Source organism: Pseudopodoces humilis, chromosome 22 (assembly GCF_049639895.1).
Source record: "Pseudopodoces humilis isolate 2021_Gansu_Grassland_sample_001 chromosome 22, ASM4963989v1, whole genome shotgun sequence".
Classification (NCBI taxonomy): Eukaryota; Metazoa; Chordata; class Aves; order Passeriformes; family Paridae; genus Pseudopodoces; species Pseudopodoces humilis.
The window spans coordinates 5,618,814-5,637,648 of NC_142221.1; the positions used below are offsets into that span (position 1 = coordinate 5,618,814).

Sequence of the window (18,835 nt, forward strand, 5' to 3'; positions counted from 1 at the left end):
TTTCCAGCACTGACTGTCATTACTTAGCTGCCCCCAAAAATGGTACAGGATGTACACACTGATAAGATGTGTGGAGAGATAACCTGACTGCAGTCATTGGTATCTGACAGCTGATGACATCGTGCAATATGTACACAGACAACCTAAGTGAGAAGGAAGAAAGAAAGAAAATATTACTACTGGCATTTATGGAGAAAACTGAAGTCCTGTCTGTTGAGCATTTTGGTTGGCCCTGACCTGAAACATTTAGCTGACACAAAGGAGATAAAAAGCTGAACATTTATTATATGGAAAGGTATTTTATTTTCAAAAAAGAAAAAACATGTGCAAAGCTGTGGAGTTTGATATAATTAAAAACAATAGCTAAGAGTTGGCATCCTTAAGTAGAAAGATTCATCTTCCTTCTGATAAATCACTTGGATCATTATCAAAGATCATCACTTGGTAGTGTTAAATCCATTCCTTGTCTGGCATACACATTTTTATGAGTGGGAAATGGCATAAAATCATTACCAGGAGGGAATGCTGCATCTCCAGAAAATCAATGAGAAGTGGCCATTCCCCTGCTATGCTACAACTTTTAAAAGTCACACTACTTAGTTAGGCTTTTTGCAAAGAGTAACCTGGGCTGCAGAGATGATTTCATTTCATCAAGTCCAGCTTAAATTCCAAATTTCATCTACATTCAATGATAGAAGAAGATATACCAAATCAAACGTTAATTATTCCTTAAAGATAATTGACATCCAGGATTCTTCCAACAAATGAGGCTGGAAAACCCACAGCAGGTTAATTCAGCTTTCAGGGCACTTCATCTTGGAGCACTACCTGTACTACAAATCCTGTTGGCTTTTCCACCACTGGCCCTACAAAGTCTTCTCTATGCTCCCCCAAGGTGGTAACAATCACTTCATGTTTTTATAGCCCAGGAATCACACATCTAAAAGGTGTCTGGAAACAAAGTCAAAGTCCTTGAAGACAGTCTGCTCCTTACGGGTTAGGAGAGAAACCTCCTCAGGAGGAGTAAGGATTGGCTTTTGGGAAGTGAACTCTTCATCAAAGTTGCTGATGTCAGTTGGATCTCTTAATGTGGGCACAAAGGGGGGCTTCAGCCTCCTGGCAAACAAGGCATCCCAGTCAATTCCCTGTAAGAAAAGGAAGGCAACAGGCCAGATTGACACAATTATTTATAAAATGTGAAAGTTGGAGGGAGAATGCAGCCTCCCTTATGGATCATTTGCAACATGTCTTATTTCTACTAATTAAAAAAAAAAGAGAGAACTGAAAAAAGGCCCAAAACAAACAGCACAGGAGGTAGAGTGCAGAAGAGATTCCATGCAGTGTATTTTACAGCTACAACTGTACTTAGGAGAGACAAAACAACAGCTCAGCCGTAGCCAGGTGGATCTGTGGATCACAGCAATTTTTGCTGACATCCAAGTTCTTTTCTTGCTCTAGTGCAAAGCCAGACAAGGGTTACAAGGCTAAAAGCTTTTGGGTAGATGAGTAATAATGAGGAGGGATGGCAACACCTTTGCCTGGAACAGAAACATACCCCTGACACAAAGCAATTTAACTTACATTTCTCTTAAGAGTCGTGTATCCTGCAAATGCAGGTGATCAAATAGACTGACTGACAATCACTGTCATACTAGACAACATCTTTGATGCTGCAGATTTTAAAAGGAATATCTGTTCATGTACCTAAAGTTAAGTATATTTGTACATAGAAGCAGCACAATCAGAAATAAACTGGCTCTGGAAGCATGAAGATCCCAGAAAACAGACTTGGGGGATGTCATTTCAAGCAAGACTTGAAACACATATTCCTGAATGGAGCAATGAGGTGCAACAGAAGCTATCACTAAGATCTCCCTCATAACAAAGGGAAATAAGCCTCAACATCAACAGACACAAGAAATAAGGGAGAGGTATAAACCAAGTTCCTACCTTAAAAAAGGGCTGAATTTTAATCTCTTCTGCATCTTTTTCCCCTGCTCCCAGTCTACGCTCTGGACATTTCCGAAGCAGCTGCAGAAATATCAGTTCAAAATTAAACAATGGGAACAAGGATGAACAGAAATAATGTTCCAGAGAGAAAAACAAAAGAAAGGAGGTGGACTGATCCCTCAGTGCTTCCTCATTCTCACTTTGCACCAAGGTCATCATCTGCCAGGAATAACTCAGACCTAGTTCCTTGTAAACAATTCGCCAACAGCAATAAGATACCTGCCATAAACTGCATGGAGCACTCAGCTTAATTGTGTACCTGTGATTATGGGGGCACATTCAAAAAGTGAATCCAGCCATCTCCACTGAACGGCTCTGACATTCCCGCCCTTCAATCAACACTTCTCTGTGCCAGACTTAGCAGGAACAGTAAGCAGCCTGCTTAGTCATCCTTACACAGAGGAACTGCGTTTATGTAAAGAGAAGGAAGGGAAAATATGTGCAAATTTTAAATATTTCCTTAGCCTATGAAGGCAGCTCCAGATTACACTCACAAATGCTAAACTATCCTAATCAAGTCCCTCTGGATCCATTTACACAGTAAATGCAAATTCCTCGGCTCCCAGAGACCCATGAACCCTTTACCTTACGGATTATGGAAAGTGCTTCAGTTGAAAGGAATCGTGGATACCGGACTTCATCATTGACAATGCTGTCAAAGACTTCCTCCTCATCATCTCCAGGGAATGGTGACTGCAATTGGGACATTCTATTATTCAATCCACATAGCACCCATTTCTCACTATTAAATAAGCATGAAAATAGCAGGGAGTTGTATGGATTAATTAGTGTTTGGCAAGCACTATGAATGAGAAAAATGCAACTGAAGTACTAATAAATAGTTGGCTACATTTAGCAAAATTTTACCTTGAGTGGTCAGGTCCCCAAGCCTGGTTAGTGAGATCCCCTGAGGGAAGCTGGCCTTACCTCACCAACGAGCATCTCATAAATGAGCACACCCAGGCCCCACCAGTCCACTGCCCGTGTGTACGAGATATCCGTCAGCACTTCTGGGGCCAGAAATTCAGGAGTGCCACAGAAGGTGTTTGTCCGGTCTCCAAAACCTATTCCTGTAGGAAAAGGACACTTTGGTAAAATCCAACACAAGTTACTGAATGAATCTGATGTAATCTGGCTCCTCCTGGTGCAAACAAGCACATTTTAAATGCTTTCATAAGTCTCTTGAAGATTACACAACAAGGTATTCTTCCCAAATTCATCATGTCCAGATAAGTGATGGATTTTTTGTTGCTTGGATTTTTTATTTTATTTTTTTTAATGGGGATTAATACAAATTACACACAAACACCTGCTAAAGCCAAGATCCTAAACTGAACCTGATGGCTCAATTTCAGCTTCTCCAGCTACTCACCTTCCTTACACAATCCAAAATCTGCGATCTTCACAAATCCTTCAGCATCTAAAAGGAGGTTATCCAGTTTCAGGTCCCTGCATGCAAAGGAGATGAAAGAAAACAATGGATGAGGACTGAGAATTGCCACCCAATAGGGTTTTTTTTGTGAGAGGCAGAAGGTAGATGTTAATAAAGAGAATAAAATCTAGATGGAGTAAAGTCTACATTCGGTTTAATCATGCATTATGTGGAAGATTCCCCTTAACTGATATTTTCCCCTAAATGAAATGCTCACAAAGCAGCTTGGAGCTGGGTGGGGCTTATTAATCTGGAAAAGAGCTCCCACAAGAGCATGACAAATTACCTTACTATCCCAGTGAAAAAGAAAGCAGTGACTTACAGGTGCCCCCCAGAATGTATTGACATGTCACAGAGGATTAATCACCTGCAACATGCCAGATGAATAGCTTCTAGGTGACTTTCTCTACTGTGAGCACGATGAACATGCTGATAGTGACAGGGAAAAGAAAGATGGGCAGAAAGATTAGAAACCCCAGCAAGAGATTGAGCTCCAGACACAGCTACAGGAAAAAACAACCTTCGAGTTGCTGAACTGTCTTGAGTCTCTGCTGTATTACCTATAAACAATTTTCTTCTCATGCAAGAACTGGAGCCCCAAGACTACACAGGCTGTATAAAACCTAAAAGACAAAAATAGTTACCAGGCAATATATGAGATTCAAGTTAAAAATTTATAGTTCCTGGAGACAAGACTGATTCCAACTCACTGTGCCACATGCTCCGGAAAGACATCTTCATGTATGCGCATCATCAGATCCCCACCTGGAGTGTATTCCATCACAAAACAGGCATGATGAGGGGTCTGGAAACATGCAAACATGTTCACAAGGAATGGATGATCAGAAGAATTGACCACCTCAAATATTCGCTTCTCACAGTTCAAGCTGCCAGGATTCAAAGAATCAAAATGTCAGTGTTAAACAGACTCAGAAGAAAAGCCTGTTTTGAGAAAGAGAGGATGAAGAAGAAAATCTTTACATCTTAAGTTAGAGAAATAAAAAATGAGGGCTAATATAACATTTATCTTATATACTTCCAGACCTTGAGTTTTAGAGTGTTCTTCAGGTGTCACTCTTACAAAAGTTAGACATCATTCTAAGTTTCCTTATTTCTGATTTTAATTATCAAAGTCTTAAGGTCACATTTAACCTTAAGAGTACCACAGCCAGTATACACCATACCTACTAACAGTTGTGATGATGTACCATCTGCCAATAGTACCATCTCTAAACAAAGCTTACCTATCAATTTCATCTCTCCTAATAATGTCTTTTTTCTTCAAGGCTTTGATGGCATACAGCTTCCCAGTTGCCTTGTATTGGGCCAGCAGTACCTGAAAGACAACAGAAAAGCTGTACTTCAAACAATCTCATATTTCCTTATCAGATTACTTTAACTCAAATTGACGCCAACTATTTCCATCCACTCCAGACAGTCATCCTCAAAAACAAACTCAAGGAACTCAAAAAACAGAGCACTTCTGTATTGCTCCTTGTGCTGCAGCAGTCCAGAAGGATGTGAGTGAAAGTTATGTCCTTCTCCCAGACAGTGCTATCACAGCTGGCTCAGTGCTTTAGGAGCATCTCAGAGTTCTCACAGAGAGAGCTATGCACAATTTTGGGAATGGCGCTCTTCCACTAGCGATCATGAAAGGAATGGTAATGGTGTGCTTTGATCTAGCACTCTCAAGACAGCTTTCTCCAGGCTTTGAAGTCACAAATCCTCAGGAATTTTGACTGTTAACAAGTTACCAGCTGCCTGTGTGGCTGGCCTAGGTTTGTTGCTCCATATCTGCACTGCAACAGATCTCTCCTGTACTGCAATGTTTCTATTCAGACCCCCAGGCAGAGCCCCACTGTTACAACCACTGCCCTCCTCCACAGAGTACTTCTCTACTACCTTCCCAAAGTGGCCACGACCCAACATAGCAATGCAGTGAAAATCCTCGAGCTGAACTGTCCTTTTCCTGCAGAAAAACAGAGAAGAGACAGGACTCAAGAGATGAACAGATAACAAAGGATTGTGTGTTTGTGTCAAGGGAAGAAGCTCTGTAAACCAAAAATGAAAGCAAACAGCTGCGCCAACCACCCCTCACCTAATTCTGACAACTAAAGCTTGTGCCACTTAAGAAAGAGGAAGCTAACCCTGTTGTAAGGAAATTAGCAGCAGAGTCTGACTTCCACCTATACTGACAACAGGAGCAACAATTCTGACTCTTCTAGGCACATTCTCTCAGTTGCTTTCAATAACAGGATTAGTTCCTCTCCACTCCCATCGTTGGGGTAGTAAGATGCAATTTCACCTATGCTCCTTTGAGCAGGCTCAGCAGCAATTGTAATCAGACAGGAACATGTATACAATGCTAGGAGGAGAAGGGTGTAAAAAGAAGTTCTCAAGCAGGAACTGGAAATAAAACACACTGGGACAACAGACAACATGTTGTTGAAAGAAAACAGCTGAATAAAGAGATGCCACAAAATGTAATGTTAGCCACAAGGTGTTATCAAGGAAACTCAGGCTACAAAATTGCTAGAAAATAATTAAAAAACCAAAACAATCTACACCCTAAATGCTTTAGTCCAGGATCATTTTTAAAAGGCAACAGACACTCCATACTCCTCCAGTAAAGTGAAATGAAGAGCTGAGTATCTGTCCATGAAGATTTTGCTATTTTTGCTTTTTAAGTCAGTCTTGTTCAAAATTAGTAAACTGGTTTTTTGCTTGTCTTGAGTATATTTACTGCTGTGTATCCTTGTTACATACAAAATGTGTCTGTATAAGTGGCACAGATTATAATCGACTTCCTCTTTTATGCCTTCCATCATAATAAAAGACAATGTACTGAAAATCAATAGAAATAGAAGAGTGTGAGGGATGCCAAAAGTAGTTGAGAAATGTATTACTTAGCACACAGACACATCTAAATATACTACACCACAGCACATCAAACACAAGGAAACCCTTGAAGACAGCTAAATTACTTTTACCTTCTACTAAATCACCACAATCTCAATAGGCTCACTATTTGGGTTAATGAACAGATAAGACACAGCAGACATTTAGAAAAGTAAAGTTCAGAGAGTATTTTTCTTCGTATTGTCTGCAGTCAGCATTAAGAATTCGCTGCTGAGAAACCAAAGCACACCTTGAGCCAAATTTTAGACTTCATGCTTAAAAATTTGAGCCCAGTGACTCTTTAATCTGTTACCTGAGACAGCCCATGCTATCCAGTTGCCTTGGAGACGCTGGGATTGGAAATCTTGTTACAGGAGAGCTGCAAGACTTCTCCTCAACATGTAGCCTCTTCAGGCACTAGGAGGAGAAAGAAAAATACAGTGGGCCATTCTCTGAGATCACCAAATCTAACCTAACACCTACATCCAACTTTTCTCCTCTGTCAGGATCCAGCATGACCACAGACATGTTCTTGCAGATGGTCATTGCCTCTGCTTGGAGGCAAGTAGCATAAAAACAGATTATGTATGAGCACACAAAAATATTCCCATGTAAAATAATTTTTATAGGGTCAAATCTTTTAAAAGAAACACTTTTAAAAGTCTAGGATAGAACATTTACTTCCTAGAAAATGGCATCTCATATCAAGAGTCACAATGATCAAAGAACGCAATTTCCTCTATCACAAAAGCCAAATAAGAAAGAGTAAAATGTGGTAGAACAGGTCATTTTACTGCTCAAAACCATTTTCCTGCTCCTTCCTATCAAAAAAAAGTAGAGCTTTTGCCCAGTTTCTTTAACAACAAAGAACCTCATTTGCTCCTGAAAGCCTGCTGACCCTCCTTCCCTGCTTTCTCTATGCAGTCTGTTCTATACTCTTGCCCTGAACTCCCAATGCTGACCTACCTACCTTTGCTTCTCCAAGAAAAGCAAGTTGTAATTTTTAAAAAAGAGGGGGAAAAGGGAAAAAAAAAAAAAAAAAAAAAAAAAGTCCAACTCTTTTTGAAGACTCCATGCCAAAATGGTTCACTGGATTCTAAATTTCTGGAGATCAGCCAGCTAATGAGGGACCTGCCTAAAGTATAGCAAATTTCTTCAGTAATAAACAAATTAGAACAGGACCTTGAAAGAACACCAACCAGCAAAGAAAACGTTCCAAATTAGCCCAGATGGTTACCGGAGAATCTGCAGGAGATGGCGATGATTCCTTGGAGTTGGCCATCAGGAAAAGGCGTGGAGGCTTGGGTGGTGCTTCATCAGCAAATGTAAGCTTAGCCACAGGGAAGTCACTGCATTTGTAAGACAGAATTGAAGCAGATTTTGCCTTAGGGCAGAGCATTGTACACAGACACCTTTGCATCACCTCTGATGTGCTAGTTCAGTCCAAATCACTGGACAACAGGACTCCCTGACTCACACCATAAGTCTGTGAAGTACCAACAAGAATATTCTTTTCTAAATTAATTAAAAGTTGGTTAGACTCACATTCTAACACTGGCTCTCTGATGCTATAATATTAATGAAACACAGGTATGTAGAAATAAGTCAAGAATTTAAATAACTCTTGATTTTAATAGCAACACAATAACTGAGTCCATTTTTTTTCTTTACTAGATCTTGTGCCTCAGTGGGAATAATCTCTTTAGAGAATAACTGACTCAATTAAAAAAAAATGTTTGGGGGAAAATTTTCTTCTATAGCACATTCAAAATCTCAGCTACATCCCTGAGTCCCTAAGTGCTACATTACTCATGAAAGCAGAGTGCATTTTTATCACAACAACAGCATGGTGACCTTGCACAGATCAGTTACTGTACTGGTGAAGACATTTTAATGAATGAAATTTTCTTTCCTTCAGAGCACAGAAATGGTGCATTTTTTTTTTTAGACAGATAAGTTTTTCTCATTTATGTCTTCCTCCACCTCAGTAAAGTGCAACAGAATTTTAAGATACACCCTACACCCATTCCAGAGTGTTACACAACACTCAGGACATCACTTACCTACTCAGTTTGGACACTGAATCACTTTGTGGAGAAACTGAAGGAAAGTCTGTGTGATTGGGATCATGAAGTGGGGGACTCAGAGTGCTGATGGAACTACAGGGAGGGAGGAAACTCATCATCAGGCGACCCCAAGCTGCAACATTCATGTTCATTTGAGGAGCTCGGAGAAATTCCTTCCCTGGAAGAGTCAGAGTTAAACCACCAGTAAGATAACAACACACAGATTACAGTCTCACATAGTGTTAAACTCTAGTTTTCAACCAAACACCTGTGGGTTGCCGCAAAAGGGTAGCTCACCCTTGGGAGAATGGCTTTTCTTCAGAGAATTCTCCACTCATCAGGAGCAGCATGGCTGGTTAAATTAGTACAGTTTGAGTTCTGGATCTTCTTACAGAATCATGGAATGGTTTGGGTTGGAAAGAACCTTAATGACCATCTAATTCAAACCCCCTGCCATGGGCAGGGACACCTTCCACTATCCCAGGTTGCTCCAAGCCCCATCTAACCTGGCCTTGGGCACTTCCAGGGATGGTGCAGCCACAGCTTCTCTGGGCAACCTGGGCCTCACCACCCTCACAGGGAACAATTTCTTCCCAATCTCATCTAATCCTGCCCTGTCAGTGGGAAGCCATTCTCCCTTTAATCCTATCACTCCAGACCCTTGTCCAGAGTCCCTCTCCAGCTTCCTTGGAGCCTCTTTAAGGCACTGGGAGAGCCTTCTCTGAGCTAAACAGCCCAAATTCTCTCAGCCTGTGTTCAGAGCAGAGGAGCTCTAGCCCTCTGAAGCATCTTGGTGGTCCCCCCTGCTCCATGAGGTCCATGTCCTTCTTACGCTGGAGGCCCCAGAGCTAGGTAGTCTGTTAAATAACTAGCAATTAAATCCTCCTAGCAATGTTAATTCTGAGTAACAGCATGATGACAACACTACATTACAGATGGTGCTGCAGCCAGACTGCATGCACTTAATGTGACTGAACAAACTTTCACAAACACAGCAATTAGCAAGAGTTTTAACATCTCTCAGATTGAGTAGGACAGCAGAACCTGCTTGTGCAAACCTCTGCTCTCACCCTGGACAGTCACTTCTCCAGCTCCTCACCTTTCTGTTTGGGGAAAATGCGCTTCTGTCGCTGCAGTTTTGGCTTCCTCTCAATGACAGGATTACAGAACATCACCTGTCAGAGAAGCAAAAGGGATTTCTCAGAATTCTCCATTTAAATTGTAAACCCAAATTTTCACACATGTCTGTTTTCTCATTAAAATCTCCATTCCCATGTGTTTGGTAAGTTTCAAGTCACTCCCAGACTTGGTTATTCCAGATTCACCCTCTAATCAGTTCCTACTTTAGTTGTAGGTTTAGAGATTGGAATTATCTGCTACCTGAAATCCAGAAAACTCCCAGAATTAAGACAAATTTGAATCTCCCAAAAACTTTATCTAATTTGAAACCATGCATAAAGAACACACCCATTTGTAGGATAATAGACACAGTAGTTCATGGCACAGAAGTAAAAACAAAAACCCCAAAACCAAATGCCACAAACTAACCACAAAAAACAAGAATGCAGGGAGAGGAGGCCAATTTTTGTACATGAAGTCCAGATCCTTCTTTGGAATGATAACCACAGGAACTTTCATCACAACACAAAGGAGAAAATACTGTGGCTTTTAAGGGATTATCAAGATGATCTCTACATTGATGGTACTTCAAACTATTATTAGCCTCAGAAAGATGATAAAATAAGCATAGCCAGAGGGAGTTTGGATGTCTGATTCTACAGTCTCTATGATTCAATCCTGACCATTAAGCCATATGTTTAATTAAAGTGCCACCAATGACTCATAATGAAAGCAAATAAAAATGAACAGATTTCACAGCGCACACACACATAATTACAGTGGAGCAGCTGAAGAGTCACTCCAGGCTATGGCATGTGCACATCTATTATATTGTGTTGCTCCTTATTCTTATATGGGCTATTGATGCAAGAGGGTTTCAGGAATCACTCTACCCCTCTAGATTATTGCTCCTTCCATTCTTTGTATTCTGGGTTGAACAACTGCTTTCAGGGCAGAATTCTCTGAAAAAGAAACAAAGCTTACATTTATACCTCTGCAAAAAGCATTCCTTGGGGCTCCAGCAAGAGGCACATCCCATGACGTTCATTATCAAGGAAATCATCCAAACGTAAAAACTTCACTGCACAAAGTTCTCTCCAATCTCTCCAATAAATTGCAATTTCTAGCTCACGAGACTGGTGGGATGGGTGAATGGTGGAGGAGAAAACAAAGGCAGAATAATTACATACTGCTCCATGCTCTGGAAATGGCACACATATTTGTAAAAAATAAAATAAAATAAAATAAAATAAAATAAAATAAAATAAAATAAAATAAAATAAAATAAAATAAAATAAAATAAAATAAAATAAAATAAAATAAAATAAAATAAAATAAAATAAAATAAAATAAAATAAAATAAAATAAAATAAAATAAAATAAAATAAAATAAAATAAAATAAAATAAGTAAACTAAAGAGTATGCATAAAAAACTTCTTTAGTGCTTCTGTTCCCTGCTTCTGATGGTTTTAGATCTTTTTAGCTACAGACCCTCTTGGAGGTTGCTGTCTTGGCTCTCCATTTAGAAATCCCTAAGAGCCACTTTGCTGATAATATGAAATAAAACCTCAGATAAGGAGAGGACAGCAGATGTTGCTCAAGGTGAATCTCTGGCAAAGATGCTCTGCCTTCAGGGGAAGGCCGGGCTAACTGGCAAATCAAGGACATGGAGACAGCAGCAAAATGGGGCTAAGTGGAATGGCAGCTAAACAAGCAAATCAGGTAAGGTTAAATGGAAAAACAAACACCACCTGAATCTGAGGCAAGCTTACCCGGTCCAGCTCAATGGTAAAGCTCTGGTCCCATGCCTGGTTATTAACTGGTCCCCAGTTTGTTTGGCCAACCACTTTATTGTCCACTTTGAGTACAGCAAGGACCTCATCTGGACAAAGGAGGAAATATGGATTATAAAGTTTTACCAAAGCAAATCTCTCATGCTGAGAGATCCCAAGCAATTTCCAGGAGAGTCCTAGGAGGACCAGACATAATGCAATTCATTCTCTCTCTTAGTTTTGCAGAAATCAGGTTTTTTGTAACAACACTCATACCAGGCTGACCCAGTGAGAAGCCCTCTTGCTTTGATATGCCACAGGCAGGTCAACAGGAAGCCCTGTACTCACTACATGGCTCTTCATTCCGGTATTTTCCTGCAACACCACGGCCATGGATGCCCAGGCCAACTCGTGTCCGGGAAAGGGATCTTAAGTCACTTGGGCTGCCACAGATGGGAGAAGAACTTGTCATCCGGGAGCATCCTGGAACATTTTCCAATAGATCCTGACACCCCATCAGTCTCACTTCTAGTGTTCCTGAGGAATTTTAGGAGAATAAGGAATATTATTATGTAAAAGATAAAGTGATTCCAGTTAGCCAGATCTCAAAGAGATCCCAGAATTTCTCAGATTCATGATTTCTTGGTTAGCAGTTTAAACTGACTCCAGATTAATAGACTGCAAATCTGTATCCTCAGAAAGCTCTGCCCAACCTAGAAGACAGAAGTCCAGCTCCTAGAACATCCAATGTCCATATAACAACAATGAGAAGAAAAATAATTAATTTTTCTCTCTGTCCTCCTCACAACAACATGTCATGCAGGATTCCTTTACCTGTAAGGGCTGTAGGTTTGATGACTGAAGTGGGCTGGATGCTGCCATGCCGGGCTCCCAGGGAGGAAGTGTTTACTAGTTCCTGTTTGATGAGCGCTCTTTTTGGGTGATCTGGAGCAAGCTCACTGAGCTGACGTTCCAGGGAGAAACGCAGCAGATCAATCTTCTGAGAGGACTCTTGCAAACGACCCTGAGCCTACCAGTGTGAAGAACAGAAAGCAGGCAGAAATTTTCCACGTAGAGCCTCAGATCAGGTATTATGAACTAGAGTAAGCTTAGAAAAAATCCAACAAGACAACATCTTGCTAATACAGGACAGAGACAAAATATCTTCCCATAGAGCTTGAACCCCCACAAGTGTCACCTCTGATGTTCCTGAGAAATTTCACCAAAGCAAAGGAACACTATCCCTAGTAGGGAAAGTGATCCCAGTCTGTCTCGACAGAGAGACAGGAAATTCCTAAATTAGTAACTTGGTTAACCCTGCTCATTCATCCTAAATCACTAATGTGGGGGTATGAAACCACCCTCTCAAGAAGGCCTGAGAAATGTCTGCTTACCTCAGCCAAAAACTTGCGATCCTGCACCCGACTTCCCCCCAGGATCTTCAGCACATTTTTTGCCCCCTCCGCTACAGCAGCTTCAATGCGCAGGTGATGCCTCAGCTCCTCAATCCGCAGCTCCAAAGCACTGATGGTGGTCCCCATCCTCACTGGCCATTTGGGAGGTAAAACATGGCAAAGATGAAAATCAACCAAGTACTGTGGATTTTAGGGCTCTGTGTGCATCTGCTGTGGGCTGTATCAGTTACTTAAAGCATGTTACCTGCTGGATCCACTGTGTCTTCCATCCCTCCTGCTGACTGAGATACTTTCACAATGTGCATGCGGATTATTTCAATCTTTGTCTTGCTGTCCTGAAGCATCTGCTGAGCTGTAGCCAACAGTTTCCTCTCCTGCCAAAAGGAATCAGATGCAGATAGAGAACCATGATCACTAAAAATGGGTGATGATGATGGCCTCACATATGAGGGTGAAGTGGTACCTGCACGAAGGGTCATAACTGACTCTGAAATGGAATACACAAGTGGTTATGTAAGGGAGGCACCAGTGAGGATCAAGGACTCAGAGATCACGATCTCCATTTGCAGAGGGAAAGGACAGGTCAAGGACGTGCCCAGTTAATACCAAATCCTGCAGCCACTGAGACTTGTTCCCTGGTTAACTGTGCTTACTGTGTTCTGTAAGCAGAGGTTTTGAATAGATAAAAATATCACAGCCCTCTTCTACTGCTGGTCTTATTGAATTACGATTCATAATAAGCTTGGATTTTAAATGCTTTAAATTATCTTTTGACTTTTAAATATGATTATGCCAAACTCAAAAAATGAGATGAATATGAATCCAGTAAACCTCTGAAAATTTTTCTCACATAAAGAGATACCACATGCTGTGCTTTATCCTAAACAACTCAGTGATATCAAAACATCACACCAAATAACTCAGACACAACACCAATGTTTTCTTAGCTTTCTTTCCTCATTAGTGACTTAATGTACCTCTTATACTGCCCTTATGTGCTGTCATTATGCTGAGACTCAAAGTATAGAGCTAGGATTCAGGCAAGCAAACTTTGCAAATTAATTTCTCTCCCACATCAATGATCAGAGAAAGATTTGTGTATAGACTTAAAATACAAATTTTGATCCAGTAATCCATGCTTCCAAATGCCTCTTCATTCCTGCTTACTTTGGATGTTGAATACATTTGGATCATGTTTTCAGCCCCTTGTTTCACTTTCATTTCAACATGCAGCTGCTTTTTCAAAGCTTCAACCTTCCTTGCCATGGGATCCGGGTTTCTTTCCCAGAGACAGGGATCTGGAGATACAGATCCATCTGCACAAACAATACAACCAATACCATTAGTCATCTTGTCTCGTTTCATTTCACTGGGTTATAGATGAGTGACTCTGCAAAGGAAAGTTAGGCTATAAAATAAGGTACAAAAAGGTCATGTCTACAAAACTGACTGGGAAACACTTTCAAATGAAGCTCAAGCTCATATCTGTAAATATTTCTTAATTTATCAATGAACCCATTCTAACAATCACTCTTCCAATTTTACACTCATTCATCATATAAAATACTTAGATGTTCAACTGCCCAGAAACCCTATTCAAATCTCTTCAATTCCACCTACAAGTTATTCCTGAATATTGCCCATGCCCACCACTCTCAGCTGGTTTTCTCCCTACACCTCCTTTCACCTTTATAGCACCATCCTGAGCTTCTCATGCCACAGATAATTTCATCAGCTAAATACCAAGAAGTCCTCACTACTCATGAGCCCTCAACAGAAGACTATATCAATCCAAGATCTCTAGAGATTGAAGCGGTCTAACAGAATGTTCCAGGCAATCATGACCCAAGACCTACCTGTTGCACTCTCCTCTTTGTCTGTTATCACAATCCTTGCATTGAGCTCCTGAAGTTCCCAATGCAGCTGCTCCAGTTTTCGGTTGGAAGATTTCAGCACATGCTCAATGTGAACAAGATTCTTTCTGTCTGTTGTCGCTTTGCGCAGATTTTCTGCTCCCTCTTTAATCTTCAGTTCTTTCTGTATAGCCCGGCGAAGCAGTTCCTTCTCACCCTCCAGTTTCTGCTGGAAGCTTGGATCCATTAAGTTCATACCATTGCCCAGCTGCAAGAGAGAGCTGCCCTGCAGCCCAAGAGCATTGAGCAAGAGGATTTCACACTGTCCAACCATTTTTATGACACTGCATCAATACTCTCATAAGATTCCACTCCTTCATTTCATTCAGAAATTCTGAAGTCAATCTTTTCATCAATTTTTCAAGAAGACAAAGCTACATTTCAATTGCAAAGGACAGAACACAACTTTGATCTCAACATGCCTTAATTTGATTTTAAACCATAATGGGGAGAAACCTTCATCTTACTTGTCCCCTCGTTATTTAATGTCTACACACATCTTTGTTCTTCAAGAATCAAATCTCAGCCAATATTTGCTCTTGTTCTGATCAACATTAACTTTTAGCAGTATGATGTTTTAGATACAGATTTTTATCTGATTATATCTTGATGCTGACTGCTCAAAGACACATCTCAGCTAATCTGTTAGAGCTTTTAGGAATGCCACCAGCATGTGTTAACTCTCAGTTGTTGTCCCTGAAGAAGAAAAACGCAAGCCCTACAGCTGTTTCTACAAATGAACAAGCAAAAGAATAAGTTTGACCATGTACTGTGTCTGAAAAGATGAGCAGACTGGTGTCTCAATCTCTGCTCTCTGAAAGCCACATTAAATACTGATTATTTTGAGTAGCATTAGTGGCATTTACGCTTGTCCCGAGCTTTGTTTTACATAATTTCCAATACCACTTGTTTTATTGATATATGGCTCAGCAACAGCACTGAGCTGCTGCATCACAGACTGGGGACATACCCAGTTTGGGCAGAGCACAGGTTTATCTCACTGCCCAAATAAACACTGGATTCAAACAAGAGATGCAAAACATCCCTAAGGGTGCTACCCAACACCAGAACACATACAAACAAGAGCTTGTGCTTCCCTCTTCAACAGGAGAGCAGCTTTAAGGCATCCAAAGCAATGAATGCGTTCATAACCTCACATTAATGTGGCTTAAATACAAAAGAAATGGTCAAGCACTGCTACAGTAACTGGCTTAACATCACAGAGCTTATCAGTGCCTAAAGACAGGGCTCAGGAATCCCAACTTGTTTTCACACTCTGTCACTGGTTGACCACATTTCCAACAACAAACCACACTGGCTTCGTGTTACTCATGTACATTAATACACTTCCAGAGTGTGCTGTGCATCCAAAGCCTCCTCCAGAAACAATTACTTAATCAAAGACTCAACCAAACATCCTTGATTAGTTTTTGATAAAATTTCAGTCCAATAGCACAAAGAAAAAGAGAAAAAAATCCATTTTAAAAGTTGGCCTAAATCCAAGCTTTGGCCTAAATAGCCAAAATAGGAGTTGTTCAGATTGGTAACAAAAACAAAAAGGTTCAGACTAACATCCTGATTCCAGGAAGTTCTCGCCCAATTAGTAAAGCCAGGAACTAAGCCAGAGCTTTGAAAGACATCCAAAGTTTTGTGAGGAAGAACTTGAATCATGGAGCTCCTGAGTCACAGGCAACCTTTACCAGCCCTAAGTTGGAAAATCAAAAAGCTCTTTATCCAGACTGTAGCAAGTTACTAAAAGGAGTTTGATGGTTACAATTCTCATTTAAATAACTAATAAAAGCACATATATTCATCTTCTATCCAAACTATACAAATGGGTGTAAGAATTTCCCCCCTGGATCCACTCAGAGCAAAGGAATGAGCAGTGGTACAACAGTAACACCACTAAAAGGTATTGAATATGAAGCTCTGGGTATTGATTCAGTCTTGGCAGTTCTCAGGTCAATTTTCCTCCGCATCAGTCTCTGCCAAAACCTAATCTGAATATCAGTTAATGCACCAGGCTAAATTTCTAAATATATTTAGAATAGAACATGTTTCACTTCCCCATCTTCCCCTTTCAAAGGAGGGGAAGGGTCAAAGAGTGCTATAACATCAACACTGTTTGCACCAGGAAGATAAAATACTCCATTTTTGAGAAGCACAGGAAAGGCAAATTTTCATTTGGGTTGAGCCATTTTGCCTTCTGGCTCAGGAATTTTGGTGGGGTGTCAGGACACTGACACAGCCTGTGCTGCAGCTGTTCTTGGGTTCCCTGGAAAGGTCAGTCTCCAACACAATCCTGAAATGCACTTACAGTTTGCAGAGATATACCCAGAGTAGCTGAAACTGGTTTGCTTTTGGCACTTGTAGTGGTGATGCTGGAGCTCACCCAGGGCTTCTGCCAGGCTCGTGTCATACCCAAGTGTCCACGCTGCTTTCTAACTTGCAAAAATTTCAGCAGTATGAGTTACACCTAATCCTTTGGATTGCAGCCAGGGAGATCCCATTCCATGCTATCAGTTATGCTCAGCTTGGAAATGAGTTCACCTGCACAAAGCCCAGAGCAGACCTGGCCTTTACACTTTCAACACTAACACAGAAATTGACTTACAATTTGATTTAGTATGCCAGTGGTGAGGCTGCCATCCTCTCTGCAGCCCAAACATTCCCAGGACATCATAAATCCCATCTTTCACAGCAATTTTGTGCCGTAGGGATGAGACCCACATCGGGGAGTCTCATGCCAGCCACATTTATGTCTTACAAGAAAAAGTCACGGCTAACTTAGGAAAAGGCACTGTGGCCTGCCTGGAGCCTTAACTCCAAGGTTGAGGGTGGGAAGCAGCGAGCCCAGGAAGCACCGGGATGGGAAGAACCAACCCGGGTGACAGCTAGCGGTCTTTGCGTCTGTCTCTCTGTCCCTTCTTTCCCAGATTAGGCTTGAAACTTTCGTCTCAAGGGAATGGGGCAGGACATCTCCCCCTCTCCGGGGAGCTTGTTCCAGACACCAGTGTTTTCCCAGCACGGAGCCTGGCTGCCCTCCCGGCCCCGCGCCAACCCCAGCAGCCGCCTCGCCTCCCACACCTCCTCGACGCCGAGAGATTTCCTCAGCAGGCACCAACCCGAACCCCATTTCCCTGAGGCGAAGAGGGACATTTTTTGGGGATCCCACCAGATTCCCACACCCTCTCCCACCGCCTTGGGGCGCGGCCATGCGAGCGGAGGGGGAGCGGCTCACCACAGCCGCCTCTGCGGGGGCTCCCGGCGGGGCGGGACACAGGATTTTCCCGGCGGGGGATGGATGGAGGGAACCCCAAAGGGCACAGGGACTCCCAGAGGGAGCAGGGCCGCAGTGCTTTCCCGGCGGGGCCATTGATGGAGGGACCTCCGAAAGGCGGAGCGGTGCTTTCCCCGTGAAGGACCCAAAGGGCAGAGCGGGGTACGGTGCTTTCCTGGCGGGGTGTGGATGGAGGGAGCTCCAAAGGGCACAGAGAACCCCAAAAGGCGGGGGCACCGCCTTCCCCCAAGGCGCTGCTCGCTCCGCTGCCACCCCCGAGCCCTCAGCGCTCACCTGCGGGGTCGCCATGGCCGCCATTGCTCCGCCCGGACCGGCACTTTTCAAACTCGGCGGTCCCGGGGCCGCCGCCAGCGCCCTCTCGTGGGGGCGGCCCGGGGGAGCCGCCGGAGGGCGGCCCGCGGGAGCGGGACAAGGAGCGGGAGCCTCCCTTCCCCTCACGGCCCCGGGGCAGCCGCCGCTCCAGCCCCCGGCTGAGGTGGTGCCGCCGCCTCCGCCCGCCCCGACGGGAAACGCGCGGCCGAGGTCCCGTGGGGCCGCGGGAAGGAGCGAGGACGCCGCGGACGCGGAGGTACCGGACATCGCCCGCCGGGGAAGGAGAGGCTGGAGAGAGGCTGGGGGGGGGTCAGTGCCCGCGGTGGCACAGAGGCTGCGGGCCCGTGCCGAAGGGAGGGGACGGGAGGCACAGTGGCAGATCCCCCGCTCCGTCCCTCTGCAATCCCTGAGCAGAAACCCCCGCGGGTTGCCCCAGCCAGGGCCCTTTGTGTTGGGGCCAGCGGGTGGTTCCCGGTTTCAGCTCTCCACATGGGCTCGTGACCGGCGTTTGTTCGTAGGGGAACCAGCGAAGTGCAGCTCTCCTTGCGACGGCATCCCTGGATCCCATCCCTGGAACGGGGTGATGCCTGTCACAG

The 18,835-nt window shown here is 43.0% G+C and overlaps 1 protein-coding gene across 3 annotated transcripts; it reads right to left on the reverse strand.

The window, feature by feature from the left end:
* Positions 1-293: 293 nt before the first annotated feature.
* PKN3 (protein kinase N3) lies at positions 294-18,506 on the reverse strand. 3 transcript variants are annotated; one of them, XM_014256232.2, is made up of 22 exons: positions 18,201-18,506; positions 14,570-14,852; positions 13,881-14,029; positions 12,958-13,087; positions 12,693-12,844; positions 12,133-12,328; positions 11,647-11,835; positions 11,299-11,408; positions 10,518-10,661; positions 9,506-9,581; positions 8,404-8,584; positions 7,578-7,689; positions 6,654-6,757; positions 5,345-5,411; positions 4,687-4,778; positions 4,153-4,329; positions 4,003-4,065; positions 3,383-3,459; positions 2,938-3,080; positions 2,596-2,703; positions 1,951-2,031; positions 294-1,145 (listed from the first exon to the last, which is right to left on the reverse strand). In XM_014256232.2, the coding sequence occupies exons 1-22, from the start codon at positions 18,504-18,506 to the stop codon at positions 933-935; spliced, it is 3,153 nt and encodes a 1,050-aa protein (XP_014111707.2). In that variant the 3' UTR covers positions 294-932. The 3 variants fall into 3 exon arrangements, 2 of the variants coding, with proteins under 2 accessions (XP_014111707.2, XP_087922004.1); XM_088065878.1 differs by lacking the exon at positions 18,201-18,506 and adding an exon at positions 16,944-17,142; XR_015774382.1 differs by lacking the exons at positions 294-1,145; positions 1,951-2,031; positions 2,596-2,703 and adding an exon at positions 3,810-3,871 and having other exon boundaries at positions 3,051-3,080.
* Positions 18,507-18,835: the final 329 nt, after the last annotated feature.

Excerpts from the sequence above, each read along its gene's own strand:
- PKN3 (XM_014256232.2), bottom strand. The coding sequence starts at position 18,506 with ATGTCCGGTACCTCCGCGTCCGCGGCGTCCTCGCTCCTTCCCGCGGCC. Across the intron at positions 7,690-8,403 it reads TCAGTGTCCAAACTGAGTAG|TGACTTCCCTGTGGCTAAGC; the intron begins GTAAGTGATGTC and ends TTACAAATGCAG. Across the intron at positions 1,146-1,950 it reads AAATTCAGCCCTTTTTTAAG|GGAATTGACTGGGATGCCTT; the intron begins GTAGGAACTTGG and ends CTTTTCTTACAG.